Here is a 25,299-nt window from a genome sequence, read left to right as displayed (position 1 = left end):
GTCTAGATTTGGAATGAGGCTTGAGACATTTACAAGCATTGAATAGTGTATAGCTGCACAGGCCTTCTTTCTGGAAAATATAATTGTATCACCATAATTTTTTGAAATAGTGAAATCAGACATTTTTATATAGTAGGCTTTTTTAGACATTAGTCATGTTCTAGGACTTTTGCTTGATGTATCGCATACATCTTTTACTGTAGATTTCATACAAACAGGTCAGTTCTAACACGTGAAATTTTACATCATTTGATCTTTTTTGTCACACCATGGTCATTTTTTGCACACAAGGGCTAATTAGACAGAGACCTACACTCCAGTCAATTATTGTAGATTACGAATGTCAGCATTCAACAAAATTTTTCTTTTGCATGTTTTTTCATTCATTCAATTTTTTAATTTTTTTTTTTTTTTTTGCCGAAAGGTTGGTACGCTAATCACTTCAGTGGGAGGGGGAAGCTTTCTGCAGTACCAATCCGTTTTGCAATCCTTTTGTTGCTATTTGTGTTGAACATCCATGCTAATGAAGTTTTCCAAATAATTTCTTTTTTTATGTTGCTATCTCTCACTCACAAACACGTGTAGTAAGTATTACTAAACTTTTCAACTTTAAGACACTGATGATGAGTGAGATAAAGTGTAAAAAATTAAGGTAAATACCTATAAGCAGCAGGGGCCTCCCCCCCCCCCCCGCATCAAAAGTGGAGCTAACTGATCTAGTGTATATGTTTACGCATATACATGAATTGACATCATCAAACATCATGCCCCCCCTCAGACTTTCTAGTCCATCTCTGCCTGTGATAAGCAGAGATAGACTTGAATGGAAGGGGGGATGATGATGATGTTACCAGTATAAGCATAGATATTTATAGATTATAGGTGACAGTCAGAGTCAGCCTCCATCATTGATACTAGAGAGCAATGGCCTCCATGCCCTCCCCCCTCTGCTCATGTATGGGCCGAGTGGGAATTTATTGTGACCACTGAACAAGCTTTCTGCTTCAATATCCTATGCAATGTAGAGCACAGTGAGCAGTATGCTAAGAGATTGAGGAGGTCCTTGATTAAATGTGCTTTAATTTGCTGAACTGTCCTTTTGTCATATTTTATAGATCTGGACTCTCTCTTGTTCCACCCAACTATTCACTAGTCACTAATGATCAAATGTTGGATGTTGAGACCCAGGTCTTAAGCTGACATTCTAATCTATAAACACTTTAATAACAGTTGCTTTTGAACAGTTCATCGATGTGTCCATTTTGCTGATACTCATTCTATGGCTCTAAGCTCCTACAACCATTTCATATTCAAATTCTGTGAAATCGTATTGTTTTCCTATATCTTCAAAAGCAAACCAATTCCACTACTGTCACAAACACTAAGCTTTCCTTCTCTTCTGTATTAGCCTCTCCCTCAAGCAATAATGTAGCTAACAGACTGCCATGGCTAATTTGCTTAAAACTGTCATGATAATAATAAATTGGCCATGGAGTCCATACAAGTCTGAATATTACAAATTTTATTTAGAAAAAAATAATAATTTTGTAAAATATAGGTACGAAAATAATAATTTTTGTGCTTGAATTGATTTTTTTTTATTTTTAAGAAAAAGAGGGGTGTATATATATATATATATATACATTTTTTTTTCAAATTTTTAGATCAGTCAAATGCTTCTTAGAGCTGGTGCCAATCCAAATGTCAAATTAGGTGAACTTCCTCTTCTAATTATGGCTGCAGACTTGGGATTCAAGAATTTTAGTTCTTTACTGTTAGAATTTGGGGCTGACAGCAATATCAAAAGTTCGGAAGGATTAACTCCACTAATGGCAGCATGTAGAAAAGGACATGAGATGGTTGTGGAAGTGTTGCTTTTAGCAGGAGTAAAAGTTAGTATTAATTTTGGATATTTATAAATATAGATGCAGTATTTAGAAAAAATACTTATATCTGATAATATTTGCTATTGATATTTTCTATATGTTAAATTTTTGTTATTAATTTTTTTTAATATTATAATGCAAAAGTTTCTTCTTTTAATGCAGAGAAAGTTGATGCATAAACTTTTATCCTGTTTATTAAAGAGATTTAATCTTCTGTATATTTAAAGAAATGGATGTTTGAGGGATATCCAGAATTGGATTAATTTCGTGTATTATCTAATTAAACAAAAATAAATAATAAATGAAGAACGTGAAACCCAGTGATCAAATCCTTCATATTCAAAATAAATTTCAATTGTTTGAAAGTGAAATCATGCAAAATATTTTATATAGACTGAAAACACAACATGAAACATGCATGTCATTTTCGTAGAAAGATCCCTTTTCTGCTGCTGGTTCTTTTTAATATCATTCCCTTGGTGAAGTTTTTGGGAGGTCCTACCGTCGAGCTTCACCGCATATGCATTTTCTAAAATGACTAAACAAATTTGTGAATTGAGAAGTGAAAATATTTTACTTTTTGTATGCATCTCTTCAAATCCCTAGGCCGCAGTAGCCTAGGAATCGATAAGATACTTGTCCAAAGTTCCAAAGGATGTTTAGATGTGTCACGAGTTCGATACCTGATTTGTCCTTGTCAGAAACTTGCCTGATGTAGAGGTATAACAGAAGCAGTGATGACATAACCACAGAAAAAGATTTCTACTACAGGAAGTCCCACACAAGGGAGGCAAAGAAAAAGGTAAAATGTTGAACACTGCTATTTGGAATCAGCAATAAATTGTAGAATGAAATGATGAACCTCTCTGCTAATTGTACGAAGTACAGATGACACTGGATACCAAGCAAAGATAATTGGAAGGAAAAGTCACATTCCTCTGTGGGGAATCAAACTACCAACCTCAAACTTTCTAAGCATGTGTTCTACCATTAAACTACATAGGACAGACATTTTCTTTCCTAAGAACACTGTGTTCCTTTGGGCTGAATGGGACTGCAGCAATAGACAGCCTCCTAACTCAGTAGCAGCTCATAACAAAGTTAGCCTCCAGATGGCAACATAGAACAAAACAATGAACCTCTCCGCTAATTGTACAAAGTACAGATGACACTGGATATCAAGTGAAGATAATTGGAAAGAATTGGAAGGAATAAATTGTAGGTCCCGATCTAATTAGCTCATATGAAAGAAAATAATCAAAAGTCCTGGTAAACATCACCTGCATTATTCATACTTTGGAAAACGCTATGCAGTGTTCTGCTATATATGTATATTTTGATATAACATGCTATTGTCCCCCCCCCCCCATTCTGTGGGTAAAAAAAGAATTATGATTTATGCTCCAACCTTTACATAATACACCCTGCTTAAGAATTTGAATAATTTACATTTGTTTATATACTGAAATTTTGAATATGTTGTTCAAAAGTCAGTGTTTCATCAGTAGAACATGAAATTGATTTTTCTAATTCAAAAATATGGCAATTTTAAATTATAATTTTTCATCCAGGTACATTTGAAAGATAATGAAGGCAGAACAGCAATCACTTTTGCAGCTGAGAAAGGTTATTTGAACATCATAGTTTCCCTTTTGAAAACTCCATGGTCAGATCCATTTTCTTACAATACAGCAATCATCAGTGCATTTGTGGCATCTGCTGGCAAAGGATATTTGGAGGTAAGAAAGGGAGAAAAATAATTTACATTATTATATTAATTACAATGCTCTATCATAAAGATATGTGAATCTAGCAAAACAAAAAAAAATTCTCAACCCAATGTACAGTTATATACAGTTTAAATACAATACACAATGTACAGGTAGGGCCTCCAAAAAATGGCTCGGGGATCCATGATGTTCTTAAGTCAGCCACCTCGTTGGGCAATTTGCCTGTTGTGGCGTTGTATTTGTATTTGTACAGTTTAAATACCAGAAAGAAATCTCAAAATCTGATGCTATTGTTAGCACATAAGAAATAAAGGGGAAAAATATGACTGGAGCAGGTTTTTCATTCTTTCCCATTCTCCCAGCCACCCTTCTCCTACATATATGTAATGCTATATTTTCTCCCACAGTTGGTTTCCCATGATGGGAATGAAGGATTGAATGCAGAAATTGTTTCACCAGTAAATATTATATGCAAATACAAATACAATGCCACAACAGGCAAAATGCCCAACGAGGTGGCTGATAAAAAGATGTGCATAAAAATATGGATGTCATATATTTAAAAAATACAGCAACCCAATTAAAATTGCAATTAACACAAATTATAAACAATATATACACATGATAAAATATTATACAACGGCCATAAAGAATACTTATGGTTGTCTTATTCTAAGAATGGATAGCTTCTCGATTTACCCCAACATGATTATCGTATTTCTTTTTAAACGTGTCAATTGTGTTACAATTTACTACCTCCGCGGGTAAGCTATTCCATTTATTAACAACCCTATTAGAGAAAAATTCCCTGCGACACCATAACCTTGCATTGTCCCTCACCAATCGATACTGGTGTCCCCTTGTAAAAGCAGTCGATTGGCGATGTACTAAAAGTTCATGGTCCATCCTATCCATCCCATTGAAAATTTTGAACACTTCGATCATATCTCCTCGACACCTGCGTTCATCCAATGTAAACATATTCAAAAAATGAAGTCTCTCTTCATAACTCAAGCCCTGTGTGCCAATAAGGACACATGTAGCTCTTCTCTGCACCCCTTCAACCAAGTCTATGTCCCTCTGTAGGTATGGCCTCCAAAACCTTGGGCCAAGGACACTTCCCTGAGGAACTCAACTAGTGACGTCTGTCCAACCAGAGAATTCCCTGTTCACCATAACTCGTTGCGACCTATCTCTTAACCACGATTCTATCCAATTCAGAAAGTTGCCCCCAATTCCAATCTCGTGTAAACGCTTCAAGAGTTTGCCATGTTGGACCCGATCGAATGCCTTCTGGAAATAAAGGTAAACAACGTCTACATTTTTGCTCTTACCCAAAGCCTTAGTCACGTGATCATAGAAGCAAAGCAGGTTAGTTATACATGACTTCCCCTTCCTGAACCCATGCCGATTATCTGACAATACATTATTCTCGTCTATCCACTTCACAAACTGCCTTTTGATGATAATTTCCAAAATTTTCGAGAGGGAGCTCGTCAAACTCACTGGACGATAATTTGACACCGCTTCTCTACTACCCTTCTTAAATATCGGAACAACGTTAGCAAGTTTCCAATCTCTTGGGACGATACCCTCAGCAACACTACTCCTGTATATCTGTGCGACTGGTCCCAACAATTCAGTAGTACATTCCCTGAGGACCCTGGGATAGATATCATCTGGTCCTGGTGCTTTGCTTGCACATACATTTCTTAAAAGATTTAGGACCTCCACGTCTTCTACTTGAATATCGTTGAGGGTTTTATTACCCCATGCAACACCCGTATATCGAATATCATTATCTCCATTAAAAACCGAAGCGAAAAAGTCATTGAAAGCACTACACATGCCTACATTGCTCTCTACCCTACAGCCTCCTATCGAGAGGGGGCCAACTGTCCCCTTATATCCATCATTGATGTATCGAAAAAATGATTTTGGGTCAGAGCCAATGTTATCTGCCAACCTAGATTCAACTTCCTTTTTACTATCCCTTATCGCTTTCGTCAACTGTCTTCTTTTATCAGTAAACAATGATAGGTCACCTTGTCCACTTTTATACTCTCTGAATGCTCTTTTCTTTTCAAGATAAAGGTTCCGCACGCTATCCGTGAACCATAGAGGGTGAGATGTATAAACACGCTTTTTTCAAACAAAGGGTATGGCGTCGTGCAAAACAGAGGACAGCTTCGTACTAAATTCTTCCCATTGACTTACCACCCCTACTGATTCCAACTGGTCTTTGAAAACTTCCGCTAACCTTCCTCTCACCACATCAAAGTTAGTTCTCCGAAAACAAGGAACCAGTCTTTTGTTATCAACCTTACCCGAGGAAAAGTTACTGTGAAATCTGACGATACGATGATCACTGGAAGAAAACTCTTCCCCCACCGAAACATGTTCAACTAGATCCTCAGAACTAGTAAGAACTAAATCCAAAATAGCAGTACTCCTAGTGGCTTCTGATACATGCTGATACAAAAGATTTTCGAGCACCAACTTAAAAAAGTCTCTTTCATACTGATTTCCAGATGAAAGGTTCTCCCAATCAATACCTGGGTAATTGAAATCCCCCTAGTATGAGAACCCTCTTACGCTTACACATGTAGGAAATTTCATCATGCAATTTGGCGATGTAGTTTGGATCCCTATTTGGTGGATTGTAACAAACCCCAACAATAAGTTTATGACGTCTTTTGTTCTCAAGTTCAACCCATATGGTTTCAATATCACTTCTCTGCACGTTACACTCTCTAGCCTTCTAACAGGATTTCACATATATCAACACTCCACCCCCTTTCCTATCAGATCTATTTCTCAAAAAAGTATCGTATCCTGAGATGTGTAAGAAAGATTCATCCCCATCGTTTGCCCAAGATTCTGTAATGGTAATAAGATCTAAGCCCTCCACAACTATCATAGTTTCTAAAAAATCTTTCTTATTACCCAAGCTCCTGGCATTTATTAACACACATTTTAATTTGCCCGGTGATTTAGTGTCAATCGAGAAGCCGCCCAAGTGAGAGGTGGGTAATTCCCCGTCAGTACTGTTGTGATTATCATTAACTAACCCGCATTCCCAACAACGTGGTCTGGGAGTAAAAAACCTGACCTAAGACTATCGTAAACCTCCCAGACCCCCTCTTATTTAGATGGATCCCATCCGAATGAAGCCACCTATCGGTAAATGTGGGAAGCTCCAAGAACGTGACCCCAAGTGAGGAGCAAATGTCCTTCAGGCCTATAATGAATTGATGGATCCTATTCCTATACCCCCTACTACCCCTTGGCAGCACTGGAATCACTGCCACATCTGAACCCCCCTCCCTAGTGGATAATAGTAAATCCTGGTACTCTGACAGAGACTCACTAATATTCGCTCCTACCTGATTTGTTCCCACCCACCGAATCACCCGCAAGGGCAACTTTCGGTGATGAAAAACATCTAGAACGTTGGCAATCTTCCCCCCAGGAAGACAACAGCGCTCGAAACCCAGAAAATCCCTACACACTTGGTTCCCAAGTTCCCTAACCATAGAATCACCGATAATTAAACCCCTATCACTATCCCCCTCTACCTCATCCACGACCACCCATTCGCCCTCTAAACTGTCGTTGTTCGTGGAGATTGCTTCTTCACCAACAGGTGGCTCGACGACCAGAGGCTCCGTTATAACCGGGCCCTCTAGCACTTTAACTTTTTCCCGTAAAGCTTCGACCTTGAGTTCCAGCCTTTTCCTATCCAAGCACCCTTTACAATTGAAACTATCACCTACTATACCCCTAGACCAGGGAAACCTCCCGTCGCAAGCTCTACACAACACTAGTTGAGGTCGAGGCATACTAACACTATTGCTAAAGCTAGATAATAATAATAATAATTAAAAATAGGAAAATGAAAAACGTTAACAGGAAATTAAAATAATGTAAAATACATTACTATGCGAAATATACATAAGAGATTGTACGAAAAAATTACGTAAAATAGAATGCTCAACACTAAATCACGAAGAATAAAATAAATATGTATATAAAGAATAGAACACACTCTAAAAAAGTATTAAGCTACAAAGTACAATTTTCACTTATTAGAATTAGCTAACTATCTCAAATCACACTAACACTACGACTATAGGCCCAAGTGGAAGGAAAAACAAAGTTATTGAGAGAACCTGGGAAAAAGTATACACTGTTTGCTAACCCCTATTGATGGGTTGCGTTGATTAAATTCATTTCAGTTTCATTTTAGTTCATTTTGTTACATATAAAATTTTTAACACAGTCGGATAGGCTAAAAAAACCAGAATCTATAGCTTTTAGCCAATTTTGAATAGGTAGATAGAGTCTTGGTTAAGAGCTCTTTCTTAAACCAAGACTCAATCCGACCTATTAAATCAGATGTTGGTGATATTCACTCATTATTCAACTTTCATTAAATTGTTATTGAAAAAAAAATTCTCTATCTATGAACATAGATTAGCAATGAATTGTTTGTAATATTGGGACTATAAGTTTCATTTTCTGTACATAAACTTCGGTTGGGAGGTAAAAAAGAAAAGAAAAATATAGCAGGTGAACAAAGACTCTGCCCTTTACAAAAGAAACAAACACTTGCATTATATATTATTAGTTTATATATAGTTGAATGCTATTGTGATTTATTTTATATAAAGCTGCTTCGTACCATCTTTTTGTTACTAAAAAAATTCAAATTCCTCTTCTCATAGGTGTGTGAATACCTACTGAAAGAAACCAATATACAAATAAATTCCTGTGATTCCGTCACAAATCATACAGCTTTAACTATGGCATGTTGGTATGGTCACATTAGTGTTTGTAAATTTCTTCTTCTACATGGTGCTTCAGTTGTAGCTCCTAATTTGATGGGCGTACCACCCGTAATCTGTGCAATCCATAGTGGACAAACTGAGCTTTTAGAAACTTTGGTTAAAAAGCATGCATCATGCTTAATGCAAACTGACAGAGAAGGCCGAACACCTCTTATGTGGGCTGCAACAGAAAATAATGTCAAAATTCTGGAAGTTTTGATTCAGCAAGGTATAGCAATTTTCCTAATGTTTAAAATTTTGGATTTTTCTTAGTTGCTGATCTTTTTCTATTTATTAAACTAATTTAAACTGAGGCAGGTTTTCTGTGCTTAAACAGTTTTAGGATATGAATATAATCAAATTCGCCCTACAGTAAATACTCAATGAAATGCTCGTTACTAATTAGTCACCGAGTAATTCTCATGTCTTGTATACCAAATAAAATGAGACTTATGAGAACTTGTACAAATTAGACTGATATAGCTTTTATGAGTTTTAAATAATGGCTAAAAACAAACTCATGTTTAAAAAGTTATCTAATGTGTAAATCAATAAATGTGCAGAACAAGTTTGGTGTAGTAGCTCTAAGACCCTATAAACAACAAAAACGTCAAATACAAGGTTTCACAAATCCATACATACGTTTTGACACACAATGGGTGCCATCTGCAGAGGAAAAGAAATAGCAATAATACATGTAATCTCACTGACCTGGAATCCTTGTCAAGACTAGTAGGACACTTCTCCACAGATTTGTCATATAGAATGATATGACATCTGACCAAGTCAGGCATGCTGTCATTCACATGTTGTAAGAACTTAATTTCCGAAATTTGATTTTTTGACTTGAAAACAGATTTAGCAAGTGACCAGATTTAATGAGCATTTTTGCTCATAGCGTGCTCCTCATTATAAGTGGATTCGACCGTATATCAAATATATAGTCAAAATATCAAGGAATTGTGATTGAAAATGCTCCACATTGTGGAAGACCAATGTTCACTTCTGTTGATTAGGACAAGTACCTTATCAAAATATGCAAAAAATGAGAATTTTTTTTTCAAAACTAGGGCTAAGGATTGATTACAATTTTTAACTGGGTAATCAAAAAAATTTAATTGATTAATCAAATTTTAATTGAATATTTGCAAATGCTATTCATTCATAGTAAATGTAGTTGTTGGTAACTATGTAATATTAGTTGATGCTTTAAAAACATATTCTACTAATTTCATACATCTATCCACTGAATGAACGTAAATAAATATAGAAATAGGTTGACAAATAAAGGGTGCTCGCTTGAAGCTACTTAATACCATGCCCCTTTACCAGAAACATGAATGTGCAAATTCCTAGAACTTGGTAAACGACTATTAAATGTTTACTCTACCCATGTTATTACTCTATGGTAGCTGTTTTCCTAAAATGTTTTGTAAAATGTGTTTCAATAGAGGATACACATTTGCACATTTCTAGTAAATCTTAGCAAAATAAGTGGTCCAACCAGCTAATAAACCCAAAACTGAAAATTTACACTCATGTCTCTGCATAAAGGGGATGATATGTTGAACATGCTTGTCATATCCTGGAATTTCTTAACTTGGATCTTGTCTTTTTTTTTAAATCGGTAATTTCAGAAATCATCACTGGTTCTCATTAAATTGACTTGTTTCCTCATGTCGAAAAATTTTATCAAAATATTGATTCAAATATTTTTAAATATGATCACTTATCTGAAATGTTATGTATAGGAACATCATTTAAGACAGTCAGTCGGTTTAGTCAAATAAATCAAGTAAAATTATAACCTGTTAATAAAAATTTTAATCAAATTTTGATCGATTGATCGAATCAATTAACTCAACTAAAAATTTTAACAGTGATTAACAAATGATCGATTAACCAACCCCATTAATCAGAGCAGCCCTATTCAAAACATATGAACATTGAATATTTTCGAAGCACCTGAGATTAGAGTTTGTGATAGAGCTGCACATTATGGCCTAAATCATTATTTGCAGCATGGTACTTATTTTGAAAGACTAGACTAAACTTTTCTTAAAAAACAGCATTATTTGCAACATCTGACATGGGCAAAATAACATAAAAGTTGAACTATAGAAGACTGGAACAAGGTATTCTCAAATGAGTTGAATATTTGCATTGAAACTGGAAATGATGCTGGAAGGTTGTTTGTCATTTGTCAACAAAAAAGCTTCAAATAGATTGTTTGAGATAAAGCGTGAAATTTTCTTGACATATCATGATAAGATATTGCAACTCCAGCATAGGTGTGAAAAGGTTGTGGTTGTTAAAGACAATGATCAACAGGACTGTATTCCCAGAGATTTTGCATCAAAAAGTGGAGGATTAATTTTTCGAATGAGGATATAACTTTCTAAGATAACAATGTGAAATGTTTGGTGGTGAAGTTGTCAAAGTGTTAATACTATGCTGTCCTCTGCAAAACATGAACTTAATCCCATGGTGGGAACTGAAGAAAGAAATGAAAGTGTAATATTGATGTAGCCTGAAATGAAAACAGAAGTCAAGAGTTTAAATGCGCAAATCCAATATAATCGTCAGAATATAGTTGCTTCAAAGCCAGACCATATTACAACAGTTATTGCTGCTTAACTCTCTCACCGGCATTGATGAGTTATATCGGTTTCTTAAAAGTCTTCCAGCACAAGGCTGTCATTTCAACTTTTTCTGGGGGGGGGGAGACGAATATATACTCAATGTATGTATATATATATTTGTATACAAGTGAAAAATTAGAACACAAACAAATGAAAAAGAAACCAAGAGAGTAAATGGAACAATGAGGAGGTCTTTCTCAAGGGGAGAACACCCCCCCCCCCCCCATTGTCCCAAAAGTGCTAGTAAATTTTGTGATATTTTTTCGTGTTTTTCTAATTGAAATTTAATTAACACATCAAGACAAATACACAAACACATATTACATTCCAATATTAACCCAAGGGATCGTACGATCCGTCCAGGGTTCTTTAAATGATAATACTTGGCAACAGACCAACCAGGTAAAAAACAGCACTCGTATCTGGACTTGAGTAGATAAAAATTAGTATTCACTCTGCTTGCACTTTGAGAAATTGATATCATTAATTTGCAACCATAAATTTATCATGCTCACTGTAATTTAAAATTGATCAGATTACAAAAAAACAACAACAAAAAAAACATAAATACAGTCAAATATAAGGTATCCAAAAAATAAGAGTGAGAAAGGCAGATCGCATTCTACTTGTTACTCAAGAGATTTGATTGATATCATTAATTAGTAATCGTTTAAATTTTCTAATACATTTTTCAGATTTTATATCATGATTTAGATTATTGTATTCTTTAGGTGCGATGTATAAAAACTGTTTCTGTATTATGGTTTTATTTGGTTTTATCACTTCATATTGGGTTCCAGTTCTCCTTGTTTGTCTTACTGTTTGCTTTAATTTGAACCATGAAGGGTTTTTCTGGATAAATAAAATTGTTTTATAAAGATAAAGTTTCTGAGTATTAAATCTATAGTCATTATTGCAGTCCTGGATCATGAAAATTTTTTGAGATACATTGTTGATTACTTTTTGCAAAGAGCTTCTAACGATGTCAACATTAGTCTCATAGTCACCACCCCAAACTGTGATAGCATATTGTATAACTGGCAGTACCCAAGCGAAATAGATTGATCGAAGAAAGACTGGGGAGACAATATTTTTTAATGTATGGATTATAATGTTGATAAACTTTAATTTATTACTTATAGAAACAGCATGGGATTTCCATTTAAGGTTTTTATTGAAGATAATACCCAGATAATTAAATTCATCCGTTTCTGAAATTTGTTCGCAAGTACAATGCTCCCGTGGGCAGTCATTTGTATGACACCGGATTATGATAGGTTCTCTGTTTTTAGTTGAGTATAATTGAAAATAAATGAATTCGGTTTTCTTTAGATTAAGAGTTAATTTATTGCAATTTAGCAGAGTTGAGATTATTGAAATATCAGATTCCGCTTTAATTTTGAGAGTTGTTTGATTTTTATCAGAGATAACAATTGCTGTATCATCCGCGTAACTTATGATATTGCCATTTAGTTGTAAATGTTGAATATCATTAACATAAATCAAAAACAACAAGTTCTCTACAAGTTTTTCTATCGTTGTCACAGTTACAGAATTTATTGTAAAAATATTTTTCCTTAGTTATCACGATTTTTTTTTTCAGTAATTTAACATAATTTTTGTACTCTATCTATTTTATTATCATTATTTAATTTAAATCTTTTGTAAAGTCTTTCCTTGATGTTAATCATTTTCTTTAATTCATCCGTAATCCATTCATTTTGTTTTTTGCCATTTTTTCTAAATTTGTAGTATTTTGTCCAAAAACAACGATATTTAAATGTTATATCCAAAAATACATCATACAAAGCATTTACATCTTTTTGATCAAATATGTTATCATCGATCTGATAATTTTTTACACAAATTTCAAATTTTGAGTAATCTATTTTAAGATTTTGTTCAAAATTTATTTTTTCACTTTCTGGTTTTTCGACATCATAACCCTTAATAATCAATGGCCAGTGATCGGTTATCTGAAGTTTAGCTATTGCTGTTTCATATTTCCATTTTAATTTGCAGTTTCTTATATAGACATGATGATAACCGAGTAGGCGAATTAATATATAATTCATAACCATATTCCGCTAACATGCCAGTTAATTCCTCGGTTTCATAATTGATCTTCAGTACATCAATATTGAAATCACCTAGACAGATAACATTATTATGTTTTATTTTAGTTATAATTTGTTTTAATTCGTTAATAAATTCAATCGGTGAATAGTCATGTGCTCGATATATCAATAAAATACCAAGATCTAAATGTTCATCATGAAAATAAATTATTTCAGCAGTAATCATGTCAATATTGATTTTTTGTACTGAATAATTATTTTTAATGAAAGCCATTACTCCTCCAGATTTGTTTCTAGTTCGGGTCTGATAAATTGAGTAATAACCCGGAATTTGATATAAATCAATTTCGCAATCTTTTATCCAAATCTCAGTCTACAAAACAAAATCAAATGAATAATTAAAGTTTGCCATATATACCATCAATTGATCAAAGTTTTCTCTTACGCTTGTAATGTTTACATGTATAATATTAATCCCATTTTTGTTAAAAATTCATTCACATTGTCAATAGATTCAATATAAGGCGACCTAATGATTTTCATTTTTTTTGTATTTCTCAATTATGCCTTTTTCTCATGTTTTTGACTTCCATACCTTGTTTTGAAAAAAATGTTGGGGGAACGGATGGTAAAATAATGCCTCTCTCTCTCTCTTTGACTTACCATCATCAGAAACATTTTTTGCTTTTGGTACACTGTGGGGGATTCCTTTTGAGAAAAACTTCCTCATTGTTCCATTTACTATCTCGGTTTTCATTTTCATTTGTTTGTGTTCTAATTTTCACTTGCATAATTTCTAGTTATGTGTATACAGCTGCCTTAAGCACTATACTCTGGCTTTGAATTTTGAAATTTCTGGTTTATTTTGAATTTTGAAATTTCTGGTTTATTTTGAATTTTGAAATTTCTGGTTTATTTTGAATTTTGAAATTTCTGGTTTATTTTGAATTTTGAAATTTCTGGTTTATTTTGAATTTTGAAATTTCTGGTTTATTTTGAATTTTGAAATTTCTGGTTTATTTTGAATTTTGAAATTTCTGGTTTATTTTGAATTTTGAAATTTCTGGTTTATTTTGAATTTTGAAATTTCTGGTTTATTTTGAATTTTGAAATTTCTGGTTTATTTTGAATTTTGAAATTTCTGGTTTATTTTGAATATATATATATATACAGGGTGATTATAAAAAAAACTATCCCGACATATGGGCCCCTAACTATCATACCATTCACAGAAACTGAATGAAATTTTGGCATAAGGTATTTTGATGTATGCGCTCAAGAATGATATGGAAAACAACAGTGTCACTCTAACAGTTACGGTTACAGTGAGAAAATTTCGAAAATATCAAATGGCAACACCAAGTTTTTTGTATTGGAATGTGATCTCCATTGTGAAAAACCCTAAATAGCGTTCGAACGGCAACTGTAGCATGAAAATCACCGGCGGTAGATAGGCTAAAAGTGAGGACAACCAATAAGGACAGAGAAGCAGCATAAAATAAAGCATTTTATTGTGTTTCACAAATTTTTCACATGACCTTGTGGAGGACTAATCAGGCTGGGATCTCAGCCGAAGAAACGGTGTGACGAATGAAACAAACATTAATGCTCTGGTGCACGGCAAAGTCCTTTTTACTTTTTCCTTGCCTAGCTCCGGGGATTTTCGTGCTATAGGTGCCATTCCAACGCTATTTAGTGTTTTTCAGTATGAAGATCGCATTCCAATACAAAAAACTTGGTGTTGCCATTTGATATTTTCGAAATTTTCTCACTGTAACCGTAACTGTTAGAGTGACACTTTTGTTTTCCATATCATTCTTGATCGCATACCTCAAAATACCTTATGCCAAAATTTCATTCAGTTTCTGTGAATGGTATGATAGTTAGGGGCCCATATGTCGGGATAGTTTTTTTATAATCACCCCGTATATACGATTTATAGCGTATTTTTTAAAGCTGCCCACCCCCGACCCCCTCAAATGACAGACCTGTCTATTAGCAATAACAAACCCAGATGCATTGTAAAGCTGATTTTTCAATGAGGGTGGGGGCCGCATTTTCTTATCCTCCCCTTACTTTCCATCAGCTAAAAATGGGAAGAGTGCCTGCTTCTTAATAAAAGATATTTCACTACTCCATGAAAAGGGTTAAAAGAAGATGCCACAGAGATTCAATGTCTTCCAAATAGACTTAATCTGATGCTTTTTTAAAATTTATTTCATAATTACTTTTTTTAAATACACTGAAAATTCAATATAACAAATCTCATGGGATGGGAAAAAGTATTTTTATACAGGATTTATCATTATAGAAAGAATATATTAACACTTCAAGAATTGTGGTGGACTGGACAGAAATACTGTTAATATAGGGGATTATTGTTATAGAGGGCATCATTTTATAAAGGTTTCAGAGGTTTCAAATTATAAACTTCTTTACCAGAATGAAAAATTTATTCTGTTCATGTTATTGTTAAATAAACCAAGTGATTGTTTGTTCAGTAGGTTTTTCTTTTTTGTGATATTGTTTACAAATATTCAAGGATTTTTATGCATCAATTTCATTCCATTTTGCTTGACTTTCAAGTTCATAGCAAACGATTCTTTGTCTCAATTCACTTTTCATGTTTTGCTGTTAAATATTTTTTCCAGGGAATTGTACATAAATAAATCTATAGTTGAGTTCCAAAATTATCATTTGAATTTTTAGATACATAATTTTACTCATTATTTTGACTGCCCACATGGGGAAGATGTAGGTAACCAAAAAAAATGTGTACCAGCTATTAGTTTGTTTTATTTTATTCTACAACTTTAAGAGTGACCTATGTATGGTCATACATAAATAAGCATGCGTGAATATGCTTCAAGAATCAAGAACGGTTTGAACTCACACACATTATGACTCTAAATTACTTCACCCATGCAAGTGAATTTTGAATTTTTTTGGTTGGATTTTACTGTATTTTATTTGATTTTATTTTGGATTTTAATTTGCATTTTTTTATTTTTGATGTTTGTTTTAGGTGTTTCAGTTAGTGTTAAAGATTTTGAAGGTAGAACTGCACTTTCTTGGGCGTGCATTGATAACAAAATTGAAGCAGCGCAATACTTGCTAGATAAAAATTCTGATATTGAATGTTCAGACACGAAAGGAAAAACACCACTTTCTCATGCCGTGAAGCATAACAATGGAAAATTAGTATGTCAAAATATTTTTCATTCAAGCTATAAAAGAATAATTCAATGATAAATCTTGATGACATACTGCAGACTTTATTCGTAGTTTATTATTCCCACTATAAATTGCAAAAAACTATGCTCCAAAAAAACAAAGGCATGCTTTCTCAATAACAAAATGTTTTCAAGTAACGTGCAGTATTTAAAATTTCGTAAGTTTTAGAAATTTCAGGATTCAAAATGATTTCATCCAAGAGGATGAGAAGTATCGCTCATTAATCACAGTGAGTGATTAGACTCAAATAAGAATAGTTTTTTAAAAAATTTTGAATTCAATCCTCAAATATTTTAGTTTTAATGTAACAAAAAAAAAGTATGTAATTAAATAAAAAAATAAACTGAAAATAATAATAAAAAATGAAAGTGGCTGGATAAAAAGTGATAAAACATTGGCAAATAATATAGGATATATTAAAATAATCTAAATAAAAAACAGTAAGAAAAATGCATTCCATTTGTGTGCAATTCCTAAACAGAGATTTTCGAGCCTTTACAAACTTGCCCAGAAGCACTTTTACAGGGGGCTAAGTGAGCTGTAGCTCATGAGGAGCATATTTGGAGGGGTGGAAAATTTTAGTAATTGGTAGTCAAGAATACAAAATCAGAATGGAAGAAAGGGCGAGATTTTGGGGCCTCCAGGTGGCTTAACCATGAATACACCTTTGAACTTGACATCAAAAGAACAACAATATCACTTGTAAAACGCTATGGCAGACATCATTTATAAATATATTAGTTTTTGGGCTATAAAGTCACTGTGGATTAGAGTTTCCACTCAATGTTCGACTTGCTAATACCAAACATCTTCAGTAGTGATGCAAAGGATGGAGGCCATATTCATGTGTTACGTCAATTTGACTAACAATGCTCTTTTGCAATTGGTCTCAAAGCTCACTTGTGATTGGGCAATTTTGACAATATTATTAGATTGGCTATTTGTCATGCCATTAGTCTCTCAGTTCAATATGAGCATGATTTTTGTCATCTATAAGGAGAAGAATAACCAAAAAGAATTATAATTCTTGATAATATGGGTTGCAAAATGCCTTCTCAGAAATCTAATCTCTAATTCCACTTATTTATTCACTCATTGTGAAGTCAGAATTGATATTATAGATGCTAAGTAATGAAACTGAGAATACAATGAATAAATTAATTGTGTAATCATGAATAAATTAATTGTGTAATCATGAATAAATTAATTGTGTAATCATGAATAAATTAATTGTGTAATCATGAATAAATTAATTGTGTAATCATGAATAAATTAATTGTGTAATCATGAATAAATTAATTGTGTAATCATGAATAAATTAATTGTGTAATCATGAATAAACTAATTGTTTGGAAGGCTGTAGAATTTCCAAATAAATTGTGGTATTTTACAATCCAAACTATAAATTTAATAGCAAAATAAAATTCTTTGCTTATTAAAACCTAAACAGAAGTTTTAACTCAGATTTAAATTTTTATAAATATTTTAAATTAAAGTTATTTTTCAGGTGGATCTCCTGCTAAAACAAGAAGCCAATATGGAACATAAAGATTATGCAGGAAATTCGCCCTTGGATGAGGCTATAAAGTTTGGAAACCTTACTGTTGTATCAAAACTACTCCACCATGGTGTTAAAATAGGTATAACAAATTAAATAATTTTTTTTAAATATTTTTCTTCCCTCTATTTTATGTACCATTCATTAAGTTTGCAGGAATTTCTTTTATAGTATAGCCCCACATGCGGAATAATCAAATCATTTTTATGCACACTAGAGCTAATAAGACCAAGGCCTACAGTTTATATAGTCACTTTCCTTCTATTTATCTCACCAAGAGGTTAGTGCACCAACTGCTCTGGGTGGGAACTATTGTGTGATAGCCATATGCCATCCTCTCTTTTCACAAGTGAAAGTATACCCCATGTCAGAAAAAAATTATTCATCAAGTGTTGGAAACATTTCTAATTTAAGCTAGATGCTATATATATTATCTTCAAGCTAGTTGAGGTATATAACTGATATTCCGTCTGCAATATAAACATTTAAGCTCAAATGTTCTGCTTGTAGAAAAAAAATGGATTGCTAGGGAAAAAAAGAGTAATTTTAAAGATGTTGATATATAAACCTGATAACAATAAACTGTCAATAAAAAAAATACATGAAAACAATAGCTGCTTCATGAATTCATGAAAGCCATTAAATAAAAATAAAAACACAAAGCAAAATTAAAAGCTCCTAGCAATACAAATTCACATATTTCAATTGTTGAATAACTTATGCTGCACCACATATTAGTGTTTAGCAGTGGCTAATTGATTTAATCAAGGTAGTTTTTAACTAAATATACTAAAATTTTCATTAAGATATCATTCATGTGATGCATTTATAATTATGTGATGCACCTGTAATTATGTCATGCATCTTCCCCAGCTCCCCACCCGATTCTGATATTTTTCCACTGATGAAATTTTTAATAATGACATGCCATTTTTAGCTTTGCGAATGAAGCTAAGCCAATACAACCTCAGTATGAATTTATAATCATCATCAAGGTTATTAACAAGGTTAATTTTATTTAACTTGAAGATTGATTTGATGTTTTTACTTTTTTTTTGCTCAAAACCTGTTAAGTCATGCTGTGCCAAGCATTAGGTTATGGTATGGTACGATGTTGAAAAAAATTAAGTGTATAAAAATTACTGTATCTCAATTATAGATTCTGTATTTAAATACAGTATACTCTCTACAATTCAGTCATGTGCTAATCCAGCCCATCCAGATATACATTTTCATGCTAGCTCCATATGTGTGTGGAAAACATGTCTGTCCAGAGCCTGATTTTGACACGAGGGGCCCTGGGCAAAGCAAAAATTATTGAACCCCCCCCCCCCCAGCAACCAAGGTCAAAGATATTTGATTAGTCAATGAATACATTTTGGAGGCCTGGACAAATGGCTTAATTGCTCATGTGTAAATTGGCCCCTGCACAGAAGTTTATATTACAGAAAATAGCCTGTCTAAGACAGACACTGAATAAAAAGATAGTGTCATAGATTTGCATGCTTTGATGTGCACCTTTATAAAACAGAAACCTGTCTAAAACAGAATATCATTTCAGTCACTTGATATTTCATTTCATACAGGTTCTACTTCATTAGTTATTATTCTTTTTTCAACTGCCTTCCAGCAATCTGGCATAACCCTGGTCTGATATGTGCTGGATTAGTGGCAGCCTACTGTATAATAAAATATAGCAAACGCATAATGTGATCTAACAGTAAGTAAAATGAAACTATTAAACTAGAATTACAAAAATCAGCAACTCTGATGAAGTTGAAAACTGTGTGCGATGCATTGCTATGATCAAATAGAGCACAACTAATAGATTGATAGAGAAAAGAAATAAGTTTCAAGTTGCACTATCTGACTGTTTAATCCATCATGTTAAGCTTCAAATACATCTTTTCTTTTCAGACATTCTTTATGCATGTAAAACCTAACACATTATTTATTCACTTTTTTCCTAGTTACAATGTATAGATTTTTTTACGTTATAGGCTCTAAGATTTGGTGTGAAGCTGAAGGTCAGCCTAGCATGCTTCTGGTTTTCCTTCATAAACTGTTAAGTGATGGAGTAGTGCTATACAAGGTATTTGGAACTTTTCTGATACACATAAATTTAATAGTTAAGGCAAAAAATAGTAATTTTCAAGTCATTGGCTGTGTCTCCAAATGTATATATGCCGGACTACAACTGGATGCTTGATCAACTGGGGTAAGCTCACATTTTGGTGCTGTCCTTGTAATGGTGAAGGAGAGGTTAGAGTTAAATTTACACCCCCTCTGGTCAAACATGAGTTTTTCGTGACACCCTCTCAACATGGTTTGCAACATCATGTTCCATTGCAATTTTTGTTCCCGGGCAAAGGCAGAGATAGACATGAAAAGCTGGGGGGTATGATGATGCTGTCAATTGATATATGTATATACATTAGACCAGCCAGCACTGTCATTGATGCTGGGAGGTATTGCCTTCATGCACCCGGGGCACCAGACCCACCTATTCCCCCCCCCCCCAGTTGCAGTCCTGTATGCAGGGTGTTTTGTTAATGGACCAACAAACTCAGAGGGTTGTTAGTAGACATCAAGAGGAACAAAAATTGCAAATAAATAAATAAAATAAAAAAATTAACTGCTTATAAGGACGCCGTGTCCTCAAAAACCCAATTATAAAGTTGTTACCCTGTCTCTCCTGAGGCCAACAAAATAAATCCACATTCCCAAGTGCAATATTTGCAGAGATATTTGAATTCAAAATCAGAGGAAAGTTGGGAAAGAAAATCATAAATCAGGGAAGAAGCATTGTTGGTTAGTTTATGCTGTTCTCTTTTCCAACTTTCCTTCAATTTTTTTTTAAATTTGAATATCTTTGCAAATATTGGACTTACAAACATGGAATTTTTTGTTGGCCTCAGAAGAGACAGGACAACAACTTTTTAATTGGGTTTTTGAGGACAGGGCGTCCTTATAAGCAGTTAATTTTTTTATTTTAATAACTACACAACCACTTGTAAGATGAATGATGTATCCGAGTTCTACACATTATTTGGATACTTTTTCTAACTGGAAGTATGCCTCTAGAATCAATGGTTTGCCAGTAAAATGCGGCAAAGGAAATTATGGAATCATTCTGTATGTAATTGTGTCATTTCAAACATGAAAAATGCTAATATATTCAATATAAATTAATTCATATATTTTGCTCCTAACAGAAATACTTTGTACATTGATGATCTTCTATTAATAATTAATGTAGATATAGCCAAAATTAGGCAATAACAGCCAGACCTGTTTTGGAATGTGTGAACAGCGTTTTTCTCTCCCCTCCCCCAGTTAGCCATTCAGACTTTGTTTCTCCAGAAGTGAGCACAATTACCGGTAGATGATATTATATTTTGGGGGGTTGTATCTTTTTCATGTTTTCCTTGCTACTGAGGAAGTAACTTCACATAGTTCTGAAACACATCTGGCTGTTGTTTTTACCACATATTTTGGGTATATCTATGCTGTTGATCTTCTATTTTCCATCACCCAAAAAGTTATTTGTTTCCACTGTAAATATTGTTAAAATAAAAACTGAAATCTACACATTGTTTCATCAAAATACATTTGATCCAAATCCACGCTCAAAATATATTTGCATTAATTTTTGTGGATGTTATCAGTGAATAAGTCAATTTTTTTATATTTTCTGTTGTATAAATGTAGAAAGATAAATTACATGAAGCAAGTCAACGATTTCAGTATGCTTTAAAAAAGTTCCCATCAGAAGATATTCAAAGAGAAAGGAAGATAAAGTTTGATCAACTAAGGTATTACCTCCAGTTGGGATTGTCAAGATGTGACAGAAAAATGAAGGTAAGAAAAATTGGTATTGTAATTTTCTGTAATAAAGCAATGTTTTATACAACTTTAAAAGTTCATTTTTAGCTATTGCAGCTAATTGGAAGCCACAGCGTATTCAATAACTTTATATGGATATCAAGATTTTAATGGATTCTAATGAATTTTTTAAATATTTCTTTGTGTTTATTTGGATAAAAGTAAACAAAATAATGTTTTTAGTTGGGTGATGCGGGGAGACATTATTTTACCACATATCATGACTGAGCAAAAAATAATTCTACAGTTAGTAAACAGAGAAAATCTAGATCTTGAATACTATACAATATTGAAATTGTGGACAGAAGAAATTCCTGCTTGAAATTACGAAATTTTATTACTCTAATAATGGGTCTGACTGATGTTTTCATCAAAATGGCATCATTTAGTGCACAATGCGATTGACATCAAAAAGCTGTCTTACTTATGTATTTTATATTGCTCAGGATTTGACAGCTATTCGCGGTTTTTTCATTCCACAATGCAATCTCTTTGTGAATTTCTCACGTAAATTATACTTCATACTTTATCAGTGGACTGTCATGTGAAAATGAAACCACGAATTACAACAGCTCAAAAAATAATAGTCAAACCTCTTTTTAAAAGAACAAAACAGAATTAGTCTGTCATAACAAGCCCTTTTGTCCAAAATTCCAAAAAAAAAAAAAAAAAAAAAAAAAATAGCGCACAGACTTGGGCTGATCATAAAAATATGTCAGAGAAAATTAATATAAGCAGTTTTAAAAAGTTTTGGTAAAGAAAAATATTTTGTCTAATTTTTCCTATTGCGGTCAAAATGACAGCTATCATCGTTCTAGGTAGTTTGAAATTTCTGTCATTCTAGTCTCAACTGATGCTATCATGTACTCAACATAGCTGACCTCATTTATTTAAATTTTCATATTTAGATATTTTGATTTTTTCCCCCACAAATTTTTTTTTAGAAACCAAAAATATTATTCTGATCCATAATGATTAAGAAATACTCCTAGAAGTATTTAATATAGTTAGATTTGTAATCCAACTGTCAGCTGTTTTAATTTGAAAAGCCAATATTGTTAGTTTTTATACTTTTGCACAGCTGTATAAAACCATTTCCATTTCCCTGTGCTTAAAAGGCAATCATGTCAAAAGGTGTGGTTAAAGAATCAAAGACTAGCAGATATTAGTTATGCAATATGTGGAAGTGAAGTAAAAACCACAAGTTTTCATGAAATATTAATTCATTGAAGTTTATCTGGAATTTTTTATTAGGAATATGAGTCATCTATTATTGCTGCTGATGAAGCTTTGAAAATAAAACCAAAATCTTATGAAGCCTTATATGTAAGAGCTAAGGCCAAACATGAGGCTGGGTAAGTCTAATTCTAAATTATTATATTCTACAACAGTTTGCACAGAAGACATGGAAAGGCATTTTAGTTTACCAACTGGGAAATACGCCTGAAACATGATAAGAGAACATATGACAAAAAAAAGATTTTTATCTTTCAATTTTTAGGTTTCAAAAATCTTTACAACAAAACCTTTAATCAACCAAAATTTCTTAGCAGTCCAGGGAATGTTTTATAATTGAAAACTGTCATTGTAAGGTGATTATTACGTTGTAAGGTGTATTCATGAAACATGAATTACATTTCCTAATATAAACAAAATTTGTAACTTTTTCATCATTTGACAGGGAAAAAATTATATATATAACACAATATTCTCAATAATTCTCTGAATTTTACCATTCAGGAGAATATTTTTACCTTACATTTCTAGTAAGAGCTATGACTTTCATTTCCTACCGAGTTCATAAACAACATGGAACATCACTTTGAACACTGTATTGCTGACTGGCAGTGTGATCACAATTTTTTTCTATACCAAGCTGATACATCATATTTGTTGATTTAATGCCTATGCTAATTTTAAAAATATAATACAGTTGAAATCTTGTGTACATGCCATTTTACACCTTATGCTATATACTTTAACACTAGAACTACTGTGCAGTCATTCTGACCGCTTTCTGATTCTTCAATACATCATTGAAATCAGCATACATCAAAGTAGACATTTGATGAACATTCGGAATTTGATGGTTACAAATTTTGGTGACAATCTCATTTAACAGGACAATAAAATTGTCATCATTTCCATTATGATTTAATGGCAAGCAACAAGCACCGAGATATTGGCAAAGTTTAAAATCAAATTGTCACCAAATTCTACTTTATGTCTACTTTAACAAACACAGATTTCTTTGATGCATCATAAACATAACGCTAAATTCCTCCTAAACTAGAATACTGATATGGTTTAACGTAGACTTTTTTGAAAGCTGGTGGAATGAAAAAGTTTTTGAAAGATCTGACTGGTTTGTGGCTAGAAGGGTGTTTGCAGAATTGGCAGTTGTGCATTTTCGCAAAAATTTGATTTTTCACTTCACCAATCTTTCAGCGCTTGTAGCTTGCCATTAAATCCGGATGCTCTGATAAAGATAGGGTGTCACCATATAGGATTTTTTTTGCTTTTTCCAAATAAGTGCTTAGTTTGCATGCAGGTCTTTCAGGAACTTCACAAAAATTTTGGTTTTTTAGATTTGACATATTTTTCTTCTATTCACCATAGGACAGGGTTGCAATGGTGTTTTATGCTTCACTTGGGGTCATCTACCAGACCTTTCATTTGGCAGATTAAGTGAAATTCATTTTACACAGGGTGTAGTAAAATGTAAATATTGTATAATTGGTAAAGTTGGGGTATAATGAGTTTTAACCACGTATATTTAAATATACACTGAACCGCAGAAGGTTAAAAGGTCACAATTCACCAGGGGTGGACCACTGGCAGAATTTGGCCCTGGGAAGTGTTTTATCTGGCATAAGGCTTGTAATGTGATTGAACTTACAATTTCTAAAATTGTTACATTCTAAATATTAAAATCGTTAATTTAAATGATGTTTATATCTGTTTAAATAAAGGCCTGAGGCAGCCTATTTCAGACTTTATTTTTTGTTTATTTTGTGTTTTGGTTTACAAAATATGTCATGCATCTGATATACATCTAAAGTGACTGGTCCTTTGCTGCATTTGAGTTTTGCAACCCAATGCTGGAATTAGACTGAGTGCAGAGGGGGAAAATGTCATGGCAGCAAATTTTAAAGATAAAAATTAAATGATTCCCGATGCAACTAGGATCATCGATCTGGGTATTCTTATTGATGAGTGGCTTAGGTTTTCCTAACATTGTTCGGGGGGGGGGGAGGTCAAAAAATGAAATAGAATGCTTGGTTTTATTCTCAAACGGTCTTTTTGTGTTCTAAAGTGATCCAATTTTCCAGGGCTTTGTTCGTCCTGGATTGGAATACGTCCTGGATCAGGTTTTGGAGACCATACTTACAGAGAGACATTGACTTGGTCAAGGGGGTGCAGAGAAGAGCCAAGCATGCTCTTGATGGCACACAGG

At 33.3% G+C, this 25,299-nt stretch overlaps 1 protein-coding gene across 4 annotated transcripts in view; it reads left to right on the top strand.

The window, feature by feature from the left end:
* Positions 1–25,299, top strand: part of LOC149079943 (protein TANC1-like) — a 97,912-nt gene that overhangs the window by 69,828 nt on the left and 2,785 nt on the right. For all 4 annotated transcript variants that reach the window (XM_089238838.1, XM_089238836.1, XM_089238840.1 and 1 more), the window contains 8 exons: positions 1,665–1,892; positions 3,458–3,625; positions 8,344–8,674; positions 16,191–16,366; positions 17,907–18,039; positions 19,958–20,049; positions 21,669–21,818; positions 23,097–23,197. In XM_089238838.1, coding sequence (XP_089094964.1) covers positions 1,665–1,892; positions 3,458–3,625; positions 8,344–8,674; positions 16,191–16,366; positions 17,907–18,039; positions 19,958–20,049; positions 21,669–21,818; positions 23,097–23,197 — 1,379 coding nt within the window. The remainder of the gene's footprint in view (positions 1–1,664; positions 1,893–3,457; positions 3,626–8,343; positions 8,675–16,190; positions 16,367–17,906; positions 18,040–19,957; positions 20,050–21,668; positions 21,819–23,096; positions 23,198–25,299) is intronic.

This window comes from Pholcus phalangioides, unplaced genomic scaffold (genome assembly GCF_987345545.1).
Source record: "Pholcus phalangioides strain wild (caught in Gottingen) unplaced genomic scaffold, Ppha-v1.0 ptg000011l_1, whole genome shotgun sequence".
Taxonomy (NCBI): Eukaryota; Metazoa; Arthropoda; class Arachnida; order Araneae; family Pholcidae; genus Pholcus; species Pholcus phalangioides.
This window is presented reverse-complemented; position numbering and strand designations above follow the sequence as displayed.